A 16,632-nucleotide genomic window follows, 5' to 3' on the forward strand; every position below is an offset into this window, starting at 1 on the left:
CAGGCCTCAGGGGCGCTCCCGGCACCGCGGGGCTTCGCTGGTGGCCGCGGCCGGGCTGCAGCGCTGGTCTGCTTTCCCCAGGAGGGACAGGAGAACGTGGAAATCCTCCCCTCAGGAGAGCGGCAGCAGGCGAACCAGAAGCGGATCACTACCCCCTACATGACCAAATACGAGCGAGCCAGAGTCCTGGGCACTCGTGCCCTCCAGATAGCGTGAGTATCCCGAGCATCGCCACAGCTCCTCCTCCGTTCCCTGTTAAAGCTGCTTTCCTCCTTCCTTAAAAACTCCCGGATCTCATGTAATCCCTTACGTGACTGCTGAGCTTGCGGATCACTATCTTGGTCAGCACTGAAGCACAGGACCGTGGAGCTCTTAGTTGCGTGTGAAGTCTCTGATTCTCTCCCTCGCTGACGCTGTGGTTCTTGTGCCTAGAAAGGGGGGCATTCAGCAGCTGCAACGAACCTTCCTAGGTCACAGGCAAAATGAGTAGGGGATGTGTGACAAGCTGATCCTGGTTTCTGCCTTTCATAAGGGAGCCAGTGTGGGCTAGAAAGCTCAGAACCAGTTTGCAAAAGCCAACGTTGGAGCGAGGGATGCTCCAGAGTGTCTTCAGTTGATACCACAGGGCTGTAGGAATTGGGAATGGAGTAACCAACCTGAAATCTGTTTTAAATGAAGTTGCATTGTGGCAAGCTGTAAGTTTTTTGAAGTATTTGGAATAGTGGGGCCTCATTTATGATAGGTAATAACATTTAAATCCTATTTTAAGTGCTCTTAAGGTTGGCTGCTCTCAACTTAATCCATTTACCTGTCTAGACTTGTTTTAATAATACCTATCAAAAAGTTTTTTGCACTTTTTGAAAAACTGCCTTATGAGCGAGATTATTAGGCTGTGGCAAGGTTTGTCTGAAAGCACACATCTGAGTTTCATCTTGGTTATATCCACCCTCAAAATAATGCCTCTCCTCTATGTTGTTTAGAAGCTCATAGGTGGTGATCAGATCTTTCCTTAATCATCACTTTGCCAAGCTATTTGCACAGTCTTCACTCTGTGAAGCTATTTTGTGCACATTCTTTCAACTGGTGGAAGGCCAGAAAAATGGGGGAGATGAGAAGGGCCCGTGCCAGGCCTTTAATCCAAAACACTCTGGCGCCTGGTTCTGCTTCACCTACATATTCTGCCTTCAGTGCTGAACCTAGGCCAGCAGCAGCCCCCAGTGGCCTTATCCACGCATAACGTGAACTTTCCTTGCTGCTGCTGTCTAATGGGCAGATATCATCACCATGTTTGCTCTGCTGTTACAACCCTCTGCAAAATGCTTAATTTCTTTTTTCCTAGAGGTAGCGTGCGTCGTAAATCCAGCCCCTCACTTTCCCCCAAACAAAGCCTGGAAGGTGTGAGCAAATCAGAATGTTAGAGATGTGCTGGAGTTGTAGGAGGCACACTCATTTTACAGTCTTTCCACCCTCTTTATTGGATTCATTTTAGAACCACTCTTCCTTACATTTAAGTACAGCAGAGGGTGGCTGGGAAGGGTGTGGATCTGACCAGCTCTCAAGCGCCAGCTGGTCAGCAGAGGCTGAGGGATGGGACAAGAAGAACAGGCAAGGAAAAGCTCAGCCCATAACCATTTGGGGGAATTTTCTTCCCAAAGTGCGTAAGAGAGCAAATCAGACCTGCCAAGGTGGTGTCCCACCCGCCTACTTTACTGGCCGTTGTCCAGATAACATAGGTAGCCGCATGCCTAGCTGTCCCTTTTCCTTCTCTGTACGCGCTCTCAAATGATTGTTGTTGTGTCCCAGGATGTGTGCCCCTGTGATGGTGGAGTTGGAAGGAGAGACAGACCCCTTGCTGATTGCCATGAAAGAACTCAAGTAAGTCCCAGACTTTGACGGTGAGCGTATTGATTTCCATAAAGCAAGCAGTCCTCTCCTCGTCCCAGCATTTAGCAGCTTATTCCAAGACAACCTTGTCTTCCCTCAATAACAGTGAGCACTACAGTTGCCTTCCCCTTTTTCACCTTGGGACTTCTCCACAGCTGCTCTCTCCCAACCTCGTTGCTTGTGCAAAGTACTGATGATGAGGAGTGCTCTGACCTCTTTTACTTCGGAGTCCAAGTGTTCTTTATTTCTATGATGAGAACCCAAGATCCTCATCTTTCTGGAATCAGTGTAATTCCCTGAATGGAACTGATTTGAAGCAGCCTTCTGAACTGACCTGTGTTCAAATGTAGTGCTGGCAAACAATAAAATAAGGGTCAGGCTGGTGGTGTGGAGACCCTGTTAAGAATGTTCTTTTCCCATACCCTTCCACACTTGGCTTATTGTGCTTGCAGGGAGGCATGTCCCCTGGTTACAGAAAGATAAATAAATCCTTTCTGACTGTAGCAGAGGCAGCTCTCTGACCACTTACAGGCCCACCTTTCCACAGCAGAGCTCCCTGCTGGCCCACAGTTTGCCTGCATGGTCGGTGACCTAGATCACATGGAGTTATCCTTCAAGCGGAGCAACTAGAATCCATTACTGATTAAGTCTCTGTTCTTGAACTGAATTGTCCCTCTGCCCCCCCAGTTTCTCAGTACGTTGCAGTTGCTCTTGCAGATTTTATATCTATTACAGCCCCTGTTATCATTGCCAAAAGCTCCTTAGGTCATGTTCCTGTCAGATCTCCAAGCTCACTCTGAGTTGCTTCTGGTCACTGCCTGAGTGTGAGCTCTAGAAAGTAAGTCAGGGTGTGACAAAGTGTAGTGGCATCCTGTTCTGTGCCAAAATTCAGTTGTAATTCTTGGCATGAGGGAGGTACTTTGCTACTGGAAAAACAATGGCCCTGAAAGTGATCGTTAAAGAAGTTGTATTACTTTTCAAGTATGATACGGTTGAAACCTGATGCCCTGGTTAAATTCCAGACTGTCTGATTACAGTCTGCTGACTTAAATCTACTTCCATTAGGTTAAATTGTGTTCAGCATTTTCTTGCTTTCTAATTGGAACCACTATTAGCAGATGCTGTGCTCCACCCCAGCTGTACCAGGTTTTGGTCCCTGATTAGTCCTTATTTCATGTATCCTTCTTGAAATGTAACTGTTGCTCTCAGGGTGCAAAAGACTCTGTAAATATCAGTTTTTCATGAAGGTTCTCAGAATTCTGCCACTTTTGTAGTGTCCTGTGGGGGAAAAAATCTTCCATCAAATAAAAAGTGGATTTGTTCTTCGAGTCCCTTGATTTCCCCCCCCGCCCCAATCTTAGTTAGATGCTTGGTGTTGTCTCATAGTGGGTTCAGATCACGGGGCTCAATTCCTGCAGTGGCAACAGAGGGCTGACCTTCTGTAGGTTTTTGGTTGTTTTGAGTCTAAGGGCGCTCAGTGTTTTGCACCTACAAAAGAGAGGAGGTTGTTGGGACTTCCCTCTGCTATGTAATACCAAATCACAGGTGCTACACAGATCTCAGTTAAACCTGATGAGCTTACTGAAGCCACTAAGGCAGTGCCCCTCAGTTCCCGTTGCCTGCTGAAGTGGTATAGTGAAGGCTCTGGTATTTCTGTTCACCTCTCTGTCCTCCCTTCAGAGCACGCAAGATCCCCATAATCATCCGTCGTTACCTACCAGATGGGAGCTATGAAGACTGGGGCGTGGATGAGTTAATTATCACAGACTGATCAGCCTCCAGCCATTGTTTTGGTTCTTTCCTTCTGCAGAGATGTTTCTATTTTTGTTTATATTTGTGTAAATAAATTATAAACCTCTCCATTTTAAGTTAAGTGTGGGGTTTTTTTGTTGGGTGTTTTTTTTTTTCCTCACACCTTCTCTTTCATTTCAGTCCTACATGCCCAAGAGAAGACTTCCTTACTTATCTCTACCAGCTTGGTCATTATCCTTTCTGTGCCATGGGCTACATTAATAAGATTAGGGAGCCAAGCGCCATGCTTTTCTTGTACCTTTTTTCACCTGTGAAGGCCATACCTTTTAGCTAGGCCAAAGACTGCAGTAACTACTTCCTCCTCCAGCACTGCTCCTCCCCGGCTATAGGACCAATAGCCAATTAAACTCCTGCTGTACAAAAATGCTCTTGCAGGTACTTTGGCTTCAGAAAGACTCCGGCCCTCCACCCCTGTTCCTTCTTAAAATGGGAGTGCTGAGACACCTCCATTGCTTCCCTCTAGACAGTTGGGCCTTTGTGCCCTGAGCAGGTTGCTGTGGAAACCCCCAATTTCCTCTCTGGCCGGGGCTGGCTGTGGGGCTTCTCAGGAGTATCGTAGAGCAGCTCTCATCAAATCACCTATTGTTTCCCTGCTCCTGCTGCTTATCAGAGGTGGGGATCCCCTTTCAGTGGCACTGCCCCAGCCGGAAGCGTGGTCGCCACTCGCGGTCCTACCAGCTCGTCAGTCGTAGGTTTTTTCTGCATTTGTTTCTCTTCCAGCTGTTCTCTGACATGCGAGATTGGAACTGATGGTCCCGAGTGTGTGGGTGCTCTTCAGACATCTCAGATGTACATACTCTGGTGGTTCTTACAGTGGCAAAACAGTAGTTAAATCCTGGAGTTCCTTTAATCTGTAGTGTGATGAAAGATCAGTTATTTGTCCCCTTAAGGCACCTGCACTCTTGCTTCTGATGTGCAGGGAGGTTACATGCTCAAATCAAGAAGAGTTGGGTGGAGGCATTACAATCTGCAAGGGCCTGCAGCCAGCCACTACCTGGTTTCCACTTCTTGATCTTCTGTGTACTCCAAAGCTCTTGCTCTGCATGAGGAAGATTGAGCTCTTGGGCAGAAAACATTGAGTCTTTCTCAATTGTCTTATTAAAAAGTGCCCATGGAATTTTTGTTTATTTAAAGAGAAGAGGAGGGAAGGTGCACCTATGGTTTCTGCTTTACACTGATTTTTCTCTTTACACTGATCCAGGAAGAATCTTTCCAACTAGTTGGTGTTAAAGCTTGTGCTTATATGTAAAGCATGCATTCTCCGTGCTGTATGTGTGGTTGGTGGCTGTGGATGAGCATCCACGTTCCAAAGAGAGTTTATATCCACCTGCCTGGGAACTCAGCTCACATAACTAGCCATGTATGTCATTCTCTTACTGCTCCCTGTAAAAGCACCGTTCCATGCTTCCTCTGTTGGTGTGCACAGGAGGGGCTGGTTTTGGAGGCGAGAATGCAAGAGCTGAATGGGTCCCTGGGCAAAATGACAGGTCAAAGGGAATGTGGAGATGTTTGCAGGTGTGGGAAGGGGGTTGACTGTGAGGAACACAAATGCTTCCTGGTCTAGGCCATCCCTACCAAGAAAAGGTTAATTTGCAGCACTGTGGCCTTCAGCCTTCTCCCCCCACCCTCCATGGAATCCTTTAATCACGTTGGTGCGGTGAAATTTCAGCCCTGAAATGGTGCCTTTGTGCAATGGTTTTGGCGTCCGCCATGGAGCGCGGGGGTCGTTTTCTTGTCCTTTTTTTTTTTTTTTTAAATGGCTTCTTTGTTCCCTACCCGCCTCCCCTCCCCAGCCTTGCATCTGTATCAGATACGATTAAAGGGATAGGGAAGGATGCCGGGCCAGCTCCTGCTAGGCTGCAGGAGGACTGGTTAACCCCTCTGTTACCAGCGGTATTCTCAGTCCTGCCTTAGTTGTCAGGACCCTCCTAGATGAGAGGAGGCATCCTCTTCCACTAGAGAATGGTTGAGGCAGAGCCCACTCACTTTCTTAATTTGCTTTTTGAAGGGCTGGAGAAGGTACTTGTGTGTGGTTAAGAACTTTCTTTTCCTGCTCTTCTGTTCTTCCACACCATGTCCCTTCTCTCTCCCACCCCTGTGATCAGCTCTTCTACCCCTAACTCCACCATGGCTTCCCTTCTTCCTCACGTGTGCTCCTGACCTGCTCAGCAGTGCAGTAGTTTCTTCTGGACTCTTCCCAGAGCCTGTAATTTGGGGTAGAGATTTCTCCTCCTCTCCAGTGAATGGCCACAGTCCTGTTTTGCGTGGAGCTCTTTAGCTGGCATCACCATTGTAAGATCCATTAAGCCATCCTGCTACTGATGCTCTTGGCCCTGTACAGGACTTCATCCAAATAACGCTGTGAGTTTTAAAAAGCTTTGAACGTGTTCCACGGTTCCTAGATGTCCTGCTTACTCTACTCACCCATAAAGCGTTCAGTGAACACAAACTGACTGGATCGATCACATGCATCTGCATTGAAACCTTTGGAATCAATTTGTAATTGTTGTGGAGTCTCTGTGTTAATTGGGGTCCTATCTTGCTACCATTGGCCTTGAGAGATGTTCTTAAGCAGACTGATATCTGCTGTACATTTTCTTTCCAAACATCTTCAGATAGCTTCCCAGAACCTGACTACACCCAGGATGTCTTCTTCAACAAGTAAGAAGGTGTATACATCTATTCTTGAATATACTCTCTGTGTGTGTTTGTATGTAGGTTCTTGCTTGTGGAAGGCAAGAGGACCGGGGCGGGGGGAGTTTCTACAGGGAAACTAATGGTTGCTTCCAAAATACACGTTTGTGTATATGGGGAAGTTTTTTTTCTGAAGGTATGGTATCTGCCACCTGGTGATGAGAAACCAAGATGAGAAACCCCACACTCCTATTCTGGAGAGCATTAACAGTCACACTAAGAAATTCTTGGGTGAAGCACATGCAAAACAGCACTTTTCTTAATTGCACGTGCTGAATCTTAACTGAAGACCAGAAATCAGTGTTACTACTTTTCTCACTGAAGAAACGACTGGAGCTGTGGCGTGAACAGAAGATGAGTCTCATCTCTGTGAAGGAGTCTGGTAAGCCAGTCAGAGTTCTGCCTGTGTCCTCTCCATGACAGGCAGAGGAAGGCTGTGCACAGGATCCGGGTGGTGGTGGTGTGACCCATCATACACTTACTGGGGAAAAAACAGAGACTTTCAGGAAAGAAGTCAAAAACCCAAGGCACATGAAAATGAAACTTTTAAGTTTATTATTCCATATGTTTAATGCAGAGTTAATGGTGCTAGGACAGCATAGAGACTGGGGAAAGGGAGGTGGGGAAGGAAGGTGCTACTTGCATAAATAAGGGGACAGGGCTGGAAGAGGTTACATGTGTACAGGGAGCAAACATTCTACATGATCTTTTCAGACACCACAAGGAGAAGTCATCCATAGCTAAGGGAGGCAGGAGGGGCATCTGACAGTCATATCAGCAGTGGGAAACAGCAGCACTGATCACAGTCCATGTTTGGTCAAAGTATTTTATCTTTTTAGGCTGGAATATCCATTGGAAGGTCCCACATGTCTCTGCGATCAATTGCCACGAGTCATCTTTTCCTGCAACAACTTTTGTGCCAGTTCACTCCCTGGCACGACAAACCACCCCAGTCCTGGGGGTGACAAAGGAGAAGTAAGCAGACTGTCCTCGGGTGTTGAGCTGAAAAAAGGAGGTTGATCTGACTGCGAGAGCTGGTTGTTTCCAGTTTGAAACCCAAAGGGGAAAACAAATTCTTTTGCACCTAAATAGGCTTGTTTTCTTTACGCTCATCCAAGATGGGGTGCGTATCTGCCTTGCTTAAAGCTGCAGGAGGATCTTTCCATCTTCAGCGTGGGTAGGAGGGAGGTGTTGACTGACTGGAAGACATGATGAACAAACAAGCGGAGATGCACACCCCATCAGCCTGAGATTGGAGTGGAGATTCAAAGACAGTATTGGAATCAACTTGGGGCATTGGCAAGTGCATAGTAGCTTTCTTGGTGCCTCTTCATTTCAGGCAGGCACAGTCAGACATGGAAGAGCAAGGACCTAGTTTGCTCAGAGGTTGTTTGGGATACTGAAGAGATTAGAAAGGACTGAGATGCCAGAAATGCCAGACATAAATGAATGATATAGAATAATTGTAAGAAGGGAGGATTCACCCACAGCACTTTGATGATCCACCGGTCCTTCCCCACCTCTCCTACACCTCCATACGTGAACACGCGTGCACACACAGGCTATGATATGAGTAACGCTAAGACCAACAACACGGTTCCCGAGTCCTACGCGTTGTTCAGGCAAGCCTTAAAATCTCCATGTAGGAAAGAGTGTGGGATTAAACAGAGACAAGATGGAGAGAAGAAGTGGGGAGAAAAGCTAGGACGCAGCTGTGGAAATCAGCAGGGAAGCAAGCGTAGGTTGGTCTTCCAGTGGGGTTCAAGATTCATGCATGTGTGAATCTTAGGCAGGACTGCTGCACAACACTGATCACAAGGAAGCTGGCCATGCCGTCCTCCCTACTACTCCTCCCATAACATGTTCACCAAGGCTGAGCAACCACCCTTCACCTACAGCAGGTGACAAAGTGTTGGCCGTTGTGGCCTGTTGGAAACACTTGCTAACTCCCTGGAGCAGTTTGGGGAGGGGAAGGAAAGGACAATCTCTCTCATTGTACAGTCCAGGGTGCGCACAACGAAACCCACCATGGACCAGTCACTCCATGTCTAGAATCCTCCTCATCTAGAAGGCCAATAAGGTGTTGCAAGCCAGTCGCGTGGCCTGCATGAAATTGGTAAAGGGCGAAAGGACGAAAAACCTTCCTCTAGGCGGGTGAGCCAGCGATAGCCGGGGTCAAGAAGGGCACTTCTGTATACTCAGTGGGTTCTGGTGGCTGGATGGCACTGAGTGACCTCGGAGTTCGGAGGCTCTTCTGCCTGTGCTGATTCTTCGGAGCCTTTCCGTCGCTGCTTCGGTCACCGTTCCTCATTCCCTACGGTCTGGAGAGAGTCGTATACACGGGCTGTTCCCAATGTGTGGGGCTATGGGACTGTGGCACGGAGGGTGCAGGGTCAGAGATGGCAGTGTAAAGGGGACGTTGGGAAGGTCCCATATACGAGAAGGCAGAGTAGAGGCCAGAGGCTTGGCTGGAATGGCTGTAGTAGGGTCCCGAGGGCTGGTGGTCCGGGTAGTCAAACTGGGGCCTGGAGATGGAGGGGAAGGCCGAACCGTAGTGGGGCAGACTCAGGGATGTGTAAGCTATCTGGGAGGTGGAGGGCTGGTCGGTGTAATGACCTCCAGGGGCGGACCCCTCTGTTTTCACCTGGGCCTTGGAGTCTACGACCGATGAAGTGGCAGTGGACAAGGAGACTCCATGCTGCTTGGAGATCCAGGCAGAGTGTCCGCTGGCTGCAGCCAGGGCGCTCCCAAGGCCGTAGCCAGCAGCCGCCGCTGCTGCATAGCCCCCGACATGGCCTGGGTGGCCCGCGTGTCCATTGGGCGGCAGGTATTGGTCGAATTCATTGACATCAAAGGTCTCCATGTTGGACATCACTTCATGGCTGATCTCCCCGATGTCCACGTTGCCAAAGTCAATGTGTGGCTTTCCCCCTTCCCCCAGGGAACGCCCTTCTCGTTTCGAGTCGGCTTTGCCTGCCTGCAGCTCGGTCTTAGGGGTGGTAGGAGGGGTGGGGGGCCCGTGGCTCTGACCTGCAACATGAAAAACATTTTGAGGAGGAAAGAGAGAGAAGAGGTGAGTTACCGCTTTATGCCTGGGCTTTATACACATGCCAGCTGCGGTCCTCCCAGTTTGCCAGCAACTGTCTAGCTGAAGACTTCGGTGGAAGGAGAGAGAAATAGCCAGCCAAAACCAAACCTTTTTATATCATCTTGTGGAAAAAGAGGGAGGGTGCAACAATACCCTGCCTGACCAGAGGAATGCAATTGCCTGTGAAACTCGGGCATGTCCCTATACCGCTGACTCCAGCAGAGTTTGCTGGGTCACGAGCAAGGTGTGAGCCACATCGCTAAGGCTTTCACCATGATGACTTGGGTTTTTTGAGCCTCCGCGTTGGCTGTAACCTCTCAGTAGGTTCACTGAGACCTGGGACTCACCTGAGGAGTGTTCTGGGTGCCCATCGGACATGGGCGACCCTTCGCCGGGATGCCTGTGATCCAGGTGGGCGTTCTTGTAGTGGGCCTGGATAGCGGCAGCCCCGCCAGCCTCCCCCTCCACCTGGCCTTCGCCCTCGCCCTGTGTGGCCTTGCCGTTTTTCCGCCGGCGGGGCTGGTACTTGTAATCGGGATGGTCCTTCTTGTGCTGCATCCTCAGCCGCTCCGCCTCTTCGATAAAGGGCCGCTTGTCGCTTTCGTTCAACAGCCTGCAGAGGCCAAGGTGGTAAAGAAGAGAAAAGGGGAAGGAGAGGGGCAGGTACATCAGAAAAAAAAAAAGCACCTATACACAGCATCATGGGACACAGTGTAAATCCAGATGTCAGGATGTTGTCCCATCAAGGGTTGTTTCCCAGAAGAACAAGGGAGAGCTTGGAAGCGTTTCAGTGGAGACAGCAATGTTTTCCTCCTCCTCATTCATTATTAAGCCCTGACACTGGTTGGTGCCAGTGCTGGGTCCCCCTTCCCCAGCTGCATGATGCTTCTCACCTCAGTAAGTTCAACACCCTTTCTTACATTGCCCAAAGGCAAAGTGCAGCCTTTCACAGCCATGTAAAATAAGGCTGGACAAGCCGCTTTCAAAGATTTTGGGCAAATTAAGGGCAGTTGGGATCATCCTTCGGACTAAGGCAGTGTGGCACACCCTTGCTAGCTGTAGTGCTGCCTCCCGCATGTCTCTTGCTCTTCCCCAGACTGTATTTATTCCAGTTTAACCTCCCGCCCTTCCGTAGGCTCTGCTCCAAGTTTGAGGCTCTACTGAGCATAAATGGCAGCAATTGGTGTTGGCTCCACAGTACCCGTGTTGCTGCATGGAGCTTGCTGGGCCTTTAAGCATCTTGCAATATCCTAGAAGGGAATTAACGAAAATTTCGAAGTGGGGGAAAACAGTGTATTCTGCTATTCCTGGAGCTCCTGCTCACCTTAGACATGGGTAATGCAAAAGGCTGAAGCACAAAGGACCAGTCCTTCTTGAACTTAGCTGAGCAGTTGTAAAAAATGTAGCTGCTATGTTGCTAGCCTTGTAGAAATAGATGAGCTTTGGTCTCTGGATGGAAGGCGCTGCAGAAATGGAAGCTCCTTCTCTGTATTCCTGCCAGATCATGGGTTGCTCTAGTTAAGATAGGCTCTCCGAGGAAATGGTGAAATACGCGGGCAGGATGGCTCAGAGCACTTGAAGATGAGATCAACCTCATTGCTCAAGCCTTTAGCAGCATGTTGGCTGGAAGCCCTTCAGTTTCATTTTATGATTTTTCCCCTCAAATATTCTTGTGGCTCAAGGTCATCCTGCTTTCAACCAGAAACCAGTGCTCTCAAAAGGGACCAGTCTTCCTATGACTTGCAACTCCAACAGTCGTTAGAAATGGCAGGGCTCCCAAACAGCAAAAAATATTCCATTTATGAAATGTCCACGCCTTTTTCTCCCCAACAAAAGAACTACCTGGGGATGGGGCTGTGCCAGCACCTTCGTACCCCTGAAGCCCTTAGCACTAAAATGTGACCAATTCTGTTAAGCTGTAGGCACTGAGGAAGATACAAAGGCCTGAACTATCCTGAAAAACTGAAGACGAAGAGGAGCCATGGCTCAGGGAGCACACAGATAAATCTGGCAGGGGATCAAAGGGGTCGCCGACAAGTAATGGGTTGGTACCTAAGCACCCCCTTTCCCCCTGCTCCTTGTGCGTCCCCTCGGCCAGCAGCCAGAAGGTATGTGGCACGGGCTGGAGCCCATTACGGTGCTGACCTGGGTTCACTCCAGGCAGCCTGAGCAGGTCGTGGCCGCACACCACATTCCTCCACTGCCTTAATCCCAGAGATTAAAGCAACTGAGCCACCGTGAATCCAACACCAGCTTTCCTGTCTCCCTCCTGCCACCGTACACCACACTCACACGTCCTGGAGATCTTTAATCCCTCAGCCTGCGCTGCTCCAGACGGCCCTCCAAGGGGTCCAAAGGGACATCATGGCCAACCCTTGTAGGCATCATGGACTGGGAGGTGACCTTGCCCTGGCAAAACATTCATCCTTGCAGAACACCCCATCTCCATGGGAGATAGAGAATAGAGGCAAAACCTGCAGCCTTTGCAACCCGGGACACTTCACTACAAGGCAGCCAGGCTCCGGCGTCCCTGCACTCCCAGCCCAGGTGGTGCTAAAGCTAATAAGATGCTGTGGTTGGGAATGAAAGATCTCTTTCTATGTGGGCACCTTTTGGAGCGAGAGGGCTGTAGGCTGCACACCCAGCTTTGATCTGCAGGGCGTACCACATGGAGAGCTCAGAGCAGAGGCTCCCATGGAGACCAAAGCTCAGCCTCCCAGATCTGTCTCATGGATGGCATGAACCAGAGCCATTCGAGGCTATGCAGGAGTCAGATCCCTGCCTTCTGAGCTATGCCGGAGTGCTTCACCTCCTCTCCCCTTCACAGCAGCCCACGGGCAGTGCCACCAGCAGGACAGTGGCAAGTCCACTCCCCGCATCTTTGCCTTCTCTTTTCCAAGGCTGCCTGCTCCCTCCCTCCCAGTGGGATCAGAGCTCAAATCGGCTTTAGCAAAGTGAAACTGGTGCGAGCAGGCAAAGGCCAGGAGATTTGGGGGATTTGGATTTCACTTGCTTCCTGCCCCCCCGCCTCCTGCCCCCCACACTCCCCAGGCCATAATGCAAAGGAATCTCATACGGACAGAGAAGTTATGGATCACAGAGCAAAGCTTTCATGGGGCTTAACCGACCCCTTGCCACCCTCCCTGACACTGAATGCTCACCCCCGAGCCGAGAGAGGGGCAAGCATCCAGCACCCCACTCCAGGAGGAGAAAGAAGGGCTAAAATTTTTCTGCCCACCTCTTGCAGCCTCCCCTTCTGCCGCCTGGCATTGCACTGCGCTGCGTGCCAGGCGACTGGCTCGGCGGCCAGAGGCCTGACCCTGTGCTGGGACTCAGCTGCTGATGAGTCAGTGCGGTGATGGGGTTGGGCATTGGGGCTGATGCAAGGCAAAGGCTGGCTGGGAGCAGAAAGCAGCCAGCCGGGCTCTCCTACACGTCCACGGCCCTGGATTTTGTGGGCATGACCCTATTCCCTGGGTGCTACCACCCCCATGCAAAGATCCCTCCATTGGGTCCCCTTACTCCTTCCTAACGAGCCTTCCTCCCCTTCGTCCCATGCCTCACTTGTTTTCGGCCCCGGAGGTGGTGCTGGCTGGCATTTTGGCTGAGAGTCATGCCGACATTTTTTCAGCAGCCGGCCTCCATTTGAGAGCTGCTCCCTGTCCCACCCCGGGGAAGGAAAGCAGCCAAGTTGAGATTTCATGACCATCAAGCACAGAAACCCTCCCTTCTTCTTTTTTAGTACATTCAGTTCGTCGACTGCACCTCTCACACACCCTAAGTGTGTACAGACTGGGGGAGATGGATGGGGCCGTAAGCCCCCCAGCACTGCAGTTGGGGCCAGGCAGGTAGTGTGGCCATCAGGGCATGTCCTGCAGGACAACGAGGGCTGGGGCCCGTGGAGGACATGGCGGTGGCACAGAGCCGGAGCAAACGCTGGGCTTAAAAAAAAAGCCCAGGCCATTGCAGCCCGTTTTGCAGAGGAGCACGTGGGACGGCACTGGGGTTATCGCTCAATCTGCTAGCTGCCTTTCAAGAAGATTTCCCAGCCTCTGCCGTCCCCACTCAGCACCAATTGCTGGGGACGTGCTTGGTTTAATGGTGTTCTGCAGGCAGCCTCTGTGCTCACCAGTGCTCGTCTCTCTGCCTAACGTGCCTTTTACCTATATAAGCTCAGAGCAGCCCACGTCGAAATATGTGTCACCCACATTTTCCAAAGTGACTAGCAATGTAGGCTGTAGGGTTTGGGTGGCCACCTTGTAAGGGTGGGGATATGCGAACAGCCAGGGCCCTTTGCAGGGACCCTCGTCAAATGTCTGAGGCTAAGCCATCCAGAGCAAAACCCAGCTGCTCGCAGTTGTACTGACGTGTAGGAGCTATACCCTGGGGACAGCATAGATGAGGGCAGTGGGAACCTCAATAGAGGAAGACCCAACCTTACCGTGGCTGGAAGGCGAGGCTCGGGGCTACTACCCTGGTAACCTTTGGGCCAACTCCCCTGGAGTTTTGTGGGCTGATATTTCCCCCCAGCCTCACAGAAAGACATACGCATGTGGTCCTACCCAGGCCAGACACCGACTGCACCCATAACGCAGCTTACTCTGCTGTACGGTCCCTGTAGGGGCTGACACGGCTTGGAGAGCTGTAGCCTGCACTCTCCAGGGATACCTGGAGAGAAAAATGTGTTCAAGAAAAGCAGCTGGCTGGCAAACCCAGCAGCATGCCACAGCCCCAGGCCTGATCCCGCAAGCTTCTCTGCCTGACCCATGCTCCCTGGCTGCACAGTGCCCTAAGAAACACCTGGGGACCTTGACCATAGCCCAGTGGCAGCGTCCCCCTGCTCCGAGTCCCGTGCGGCCAGCGGCGGGAGCCGTGCCCTGGGAGCAGGGAGGCAGTCGGGTACATGAATGTGGCCACGGGCTGTGTCTCCCTGCGCTCTGAATGCGATATCTATGGAGAGTTTCACTGTTCTGCTATATTTTCAAGGGAAATGCAGTGTCCGGACGGAGGCCGTTGCTCTAAAATCTGGCAATATTTTGCAATAAAGGAGCAATACCTTGAAATAACACTTTGGGAACAAAAAAGATGGGTTCCCCACACACACACACCCCTTCCAGCACAGCTTCACAGTCCAGAGGCTGGCAGCAAAGCCCCAGGCGGGAGCAAGTGCCGTGGTAAAGGGAAGGGAAGGCAGTGGGGAACAAAGCGGGAAAGAGCATCAGACGAGACATCTGCAATCAACGCCCTGCCTTTGACTTCACAAAGAAACCCCTTTGCTGGGGTTACACTAGGCACTGATGGGTCGGGGTAAACAGGCTGACATAGCAGAGGGAGCAGCTAATGCCCAAGGGCTCAGTTCCTTGCGAGCAAGGAGGTTTGAAGCCAGGAGGAGACCTGGGCGTCAGCTGCTGGACGGGGTGTGTTTTGCTTCTGCTTGGAAAAATGTCTCTTGGCCCACCCAAGGTTGAGGGCTTCCTCCACGAAATGCCGTCAGGGCAGGAGAGAGAATGAGAGGGCCCATTTGCACAAGCCTTGGTTTGCGTTGGTTGGTGCAAGGCGAGGGGGGGGGGATGGTGCTGGGGACTTGTGGCAGAAAGTGTTTATAACACTTGATGGGGTTATTGGCAGAGACCGTCAGATGGGAAAGAAGTGGCATAGCCAGCCTGACATGCTTGGCTTGGGCATGAGGGCTCTCTGCACACCCACGGGCCAGCTGCGCTCAATTGGGGCCGCCCGTTGGTCTGCCAGAGGAAAGAGGAGCGGGTTGGGGAGGGTATGTAAAGGACCTGGGGACCTGCACGAAGCCAAAATGAAATTGGGCGCAACAAACTGGTGGGGGCCAGAAGGACGAGTGTGTGTGTGCCAACAAGAAGGGAGGGTATCTCTCTGGGTGCAAAGGGAGATGGGGCTGGTTTGAGCCAGCATGTTGCAAGACAGCCTGCTAAGGCTGGGACTGTTGCAGGTCTCTTCCTTTCTCCTAAGCCTTAGCCCCCCTTTCTAGCAAGGTCTCTCCTTGTCCATCTCGCTGCACCTGCATGGCCTGCCAAAACTGGGACCATCCTGGGAAGGACGGGTGCGGGGCTCCGACCGCCTGGCTCCCTTCCCCTGACCTTCCTCCTCGGCTGTAACTTGGTTTCCCGCTTGCTCTGCAGCACTATGTGGAAAATAACCCCTGTTGGCATTGGGACCCGAGTTCAAACAGGCTTGAGGCAGCCACCAGTGAGTCAAGCTGGATGGGGCTCAGCCTGGTTCCTGCTAGTGCACAACTTGGCCCAACAGAGCGGGTGAGCCAAGAAAACAGGATCTCCCCTAGCAGTCAGGCAGGAGAGGACCAGGACGAGAGTGTCCTAGTCAGGAACAACAGGGGAAGTTAGTGGGAAACACGTGGAAAGGGCTGCCGCCCGGGATGGAGGTGAGCTCTGCTGAGGAAGCCTTCACTACATCCGACCACCACTCTTGCCCCAGTCACTGACCGTGCCTCCTGCGAGGGGGCTCCCCGCAGGGAAGGAAGTCCCCTCAAGGGACACCCCTTCCAACCAGCAAAGTCTCCATCCTTCCATGTGACCACCAGGACACCTCCGGACCTCAGCCCTCGTGCTCCCCCTCCGCCTGCCCGCTCTTACCTCCAGAGCTTCCCCAAGGTCTTACTGAGCTCAGCGTTGTGGAGGTGCGGGTACTGGTCAGCCAATTTCCTCCGGGCAGCCTGTGCCCAGACCATGAAGGCGTTCATGGGCCGCTTGACGTGGGGTTTGCTCTTGTTACTTCCATTGACCCGGACGGGCATGGGTACCAGGGTCCAGTCATAGCCGCTCAGCACCTGGCTGACTGCCTCGCGGATGCACACCGGGAACTTGTCGTCATCTGCCTCTGAGTCTTGCTGTTCCTTCTTGACCTTCCCCATCTCCCCGTTCCCAGAGCCGGCGAGGTGCGGCGAGTTGTCCGACGTCATGGAGGGTCCTGGTGAGAGGCAGTGGTGGTCTTCAGAGCCCACCGGGCTCATCTCCACCTCTGAAAGGTCTTGGTCGTCAGCCATCGTTGCTCTGGAGCCCTCTCTCTCTTCCTTCTTGGTGTCCTTCTTCTCACTGGGGAGGGGAGGGAGGAAGACAAAAACAAAGGAAAGAAAGGAAAGGGGGGGGGGGGAAGGGAGAAAAGGA

General features: G+C 51.6%; 2 protein-coding genes across 2 annotated transcripts in view; one reads left to right on the forward strand and one right to left on the reverse strand.

The window, feature by feature from the left end:
• POLR2F (RNA polymerase II subunit F) overlaps positions 1-3,749 on the forward strand; it is a 4,734-nt gene extending 985 nt beyond the window's left edge. The window contains exons 2-4 of the mRNA XM_009290100.2: positions 11-212; positions 1,804-1,875; positions 3,565-3,749. Coding sequence (XP_009288375.1) covers positions 11-212; positions 1,804-1,875; positions 3,565-3,655 — 365 coding nt within the window. The 3' untranslated portion in view covers positions 3,656-3,749. The remainder of the gene's footprint in view (positions 1-10; positions 213-1,803; positions 1,876-3,564) is intronic.
• Positions 3,750-6,934: 3,185 nt separating this feature from the next.
• Positions 6,935-16,526, reverse strand: SOX10 (SRY-box 10). The gene is made up of 3 exons (XM_009289969.2): positions 16,102-16,526; positions 9,826-10,091; positions 6,935-9,420 (listed from the first exon to the last, which is right to left on the reverse strand). Exons 1-3 carry the CDS (start codon positions 16,509-16,511, stop codon positions 8,705-8,707), a joined length of 1,392 nt encoding a protein of 463 aa, XP_009288244.1. The 5' UTR covers positions 16,512-16,526; the 3' UTR covers positions 6,935-8,704.
• Between the last annotated feature and the right edge of the window lie 106 nt (positions 16,527-16,632).

Source organism: Aptenodytes forsteri, unplaced genomic scaffold, assembly GCF_000699145.1.
Source record: "Aptenodytes forsteri isolate BGI_AS27 unplaced genomic scaffold, ASM69914v1 Scaffold284, whole genome shotgun sequence".
NCBI lineage: Eukaryota > Metazoa > Chordata > Aves > Sphenisciformes > Spheniscidae > Aptenodytes > Aptenodytes forsteri.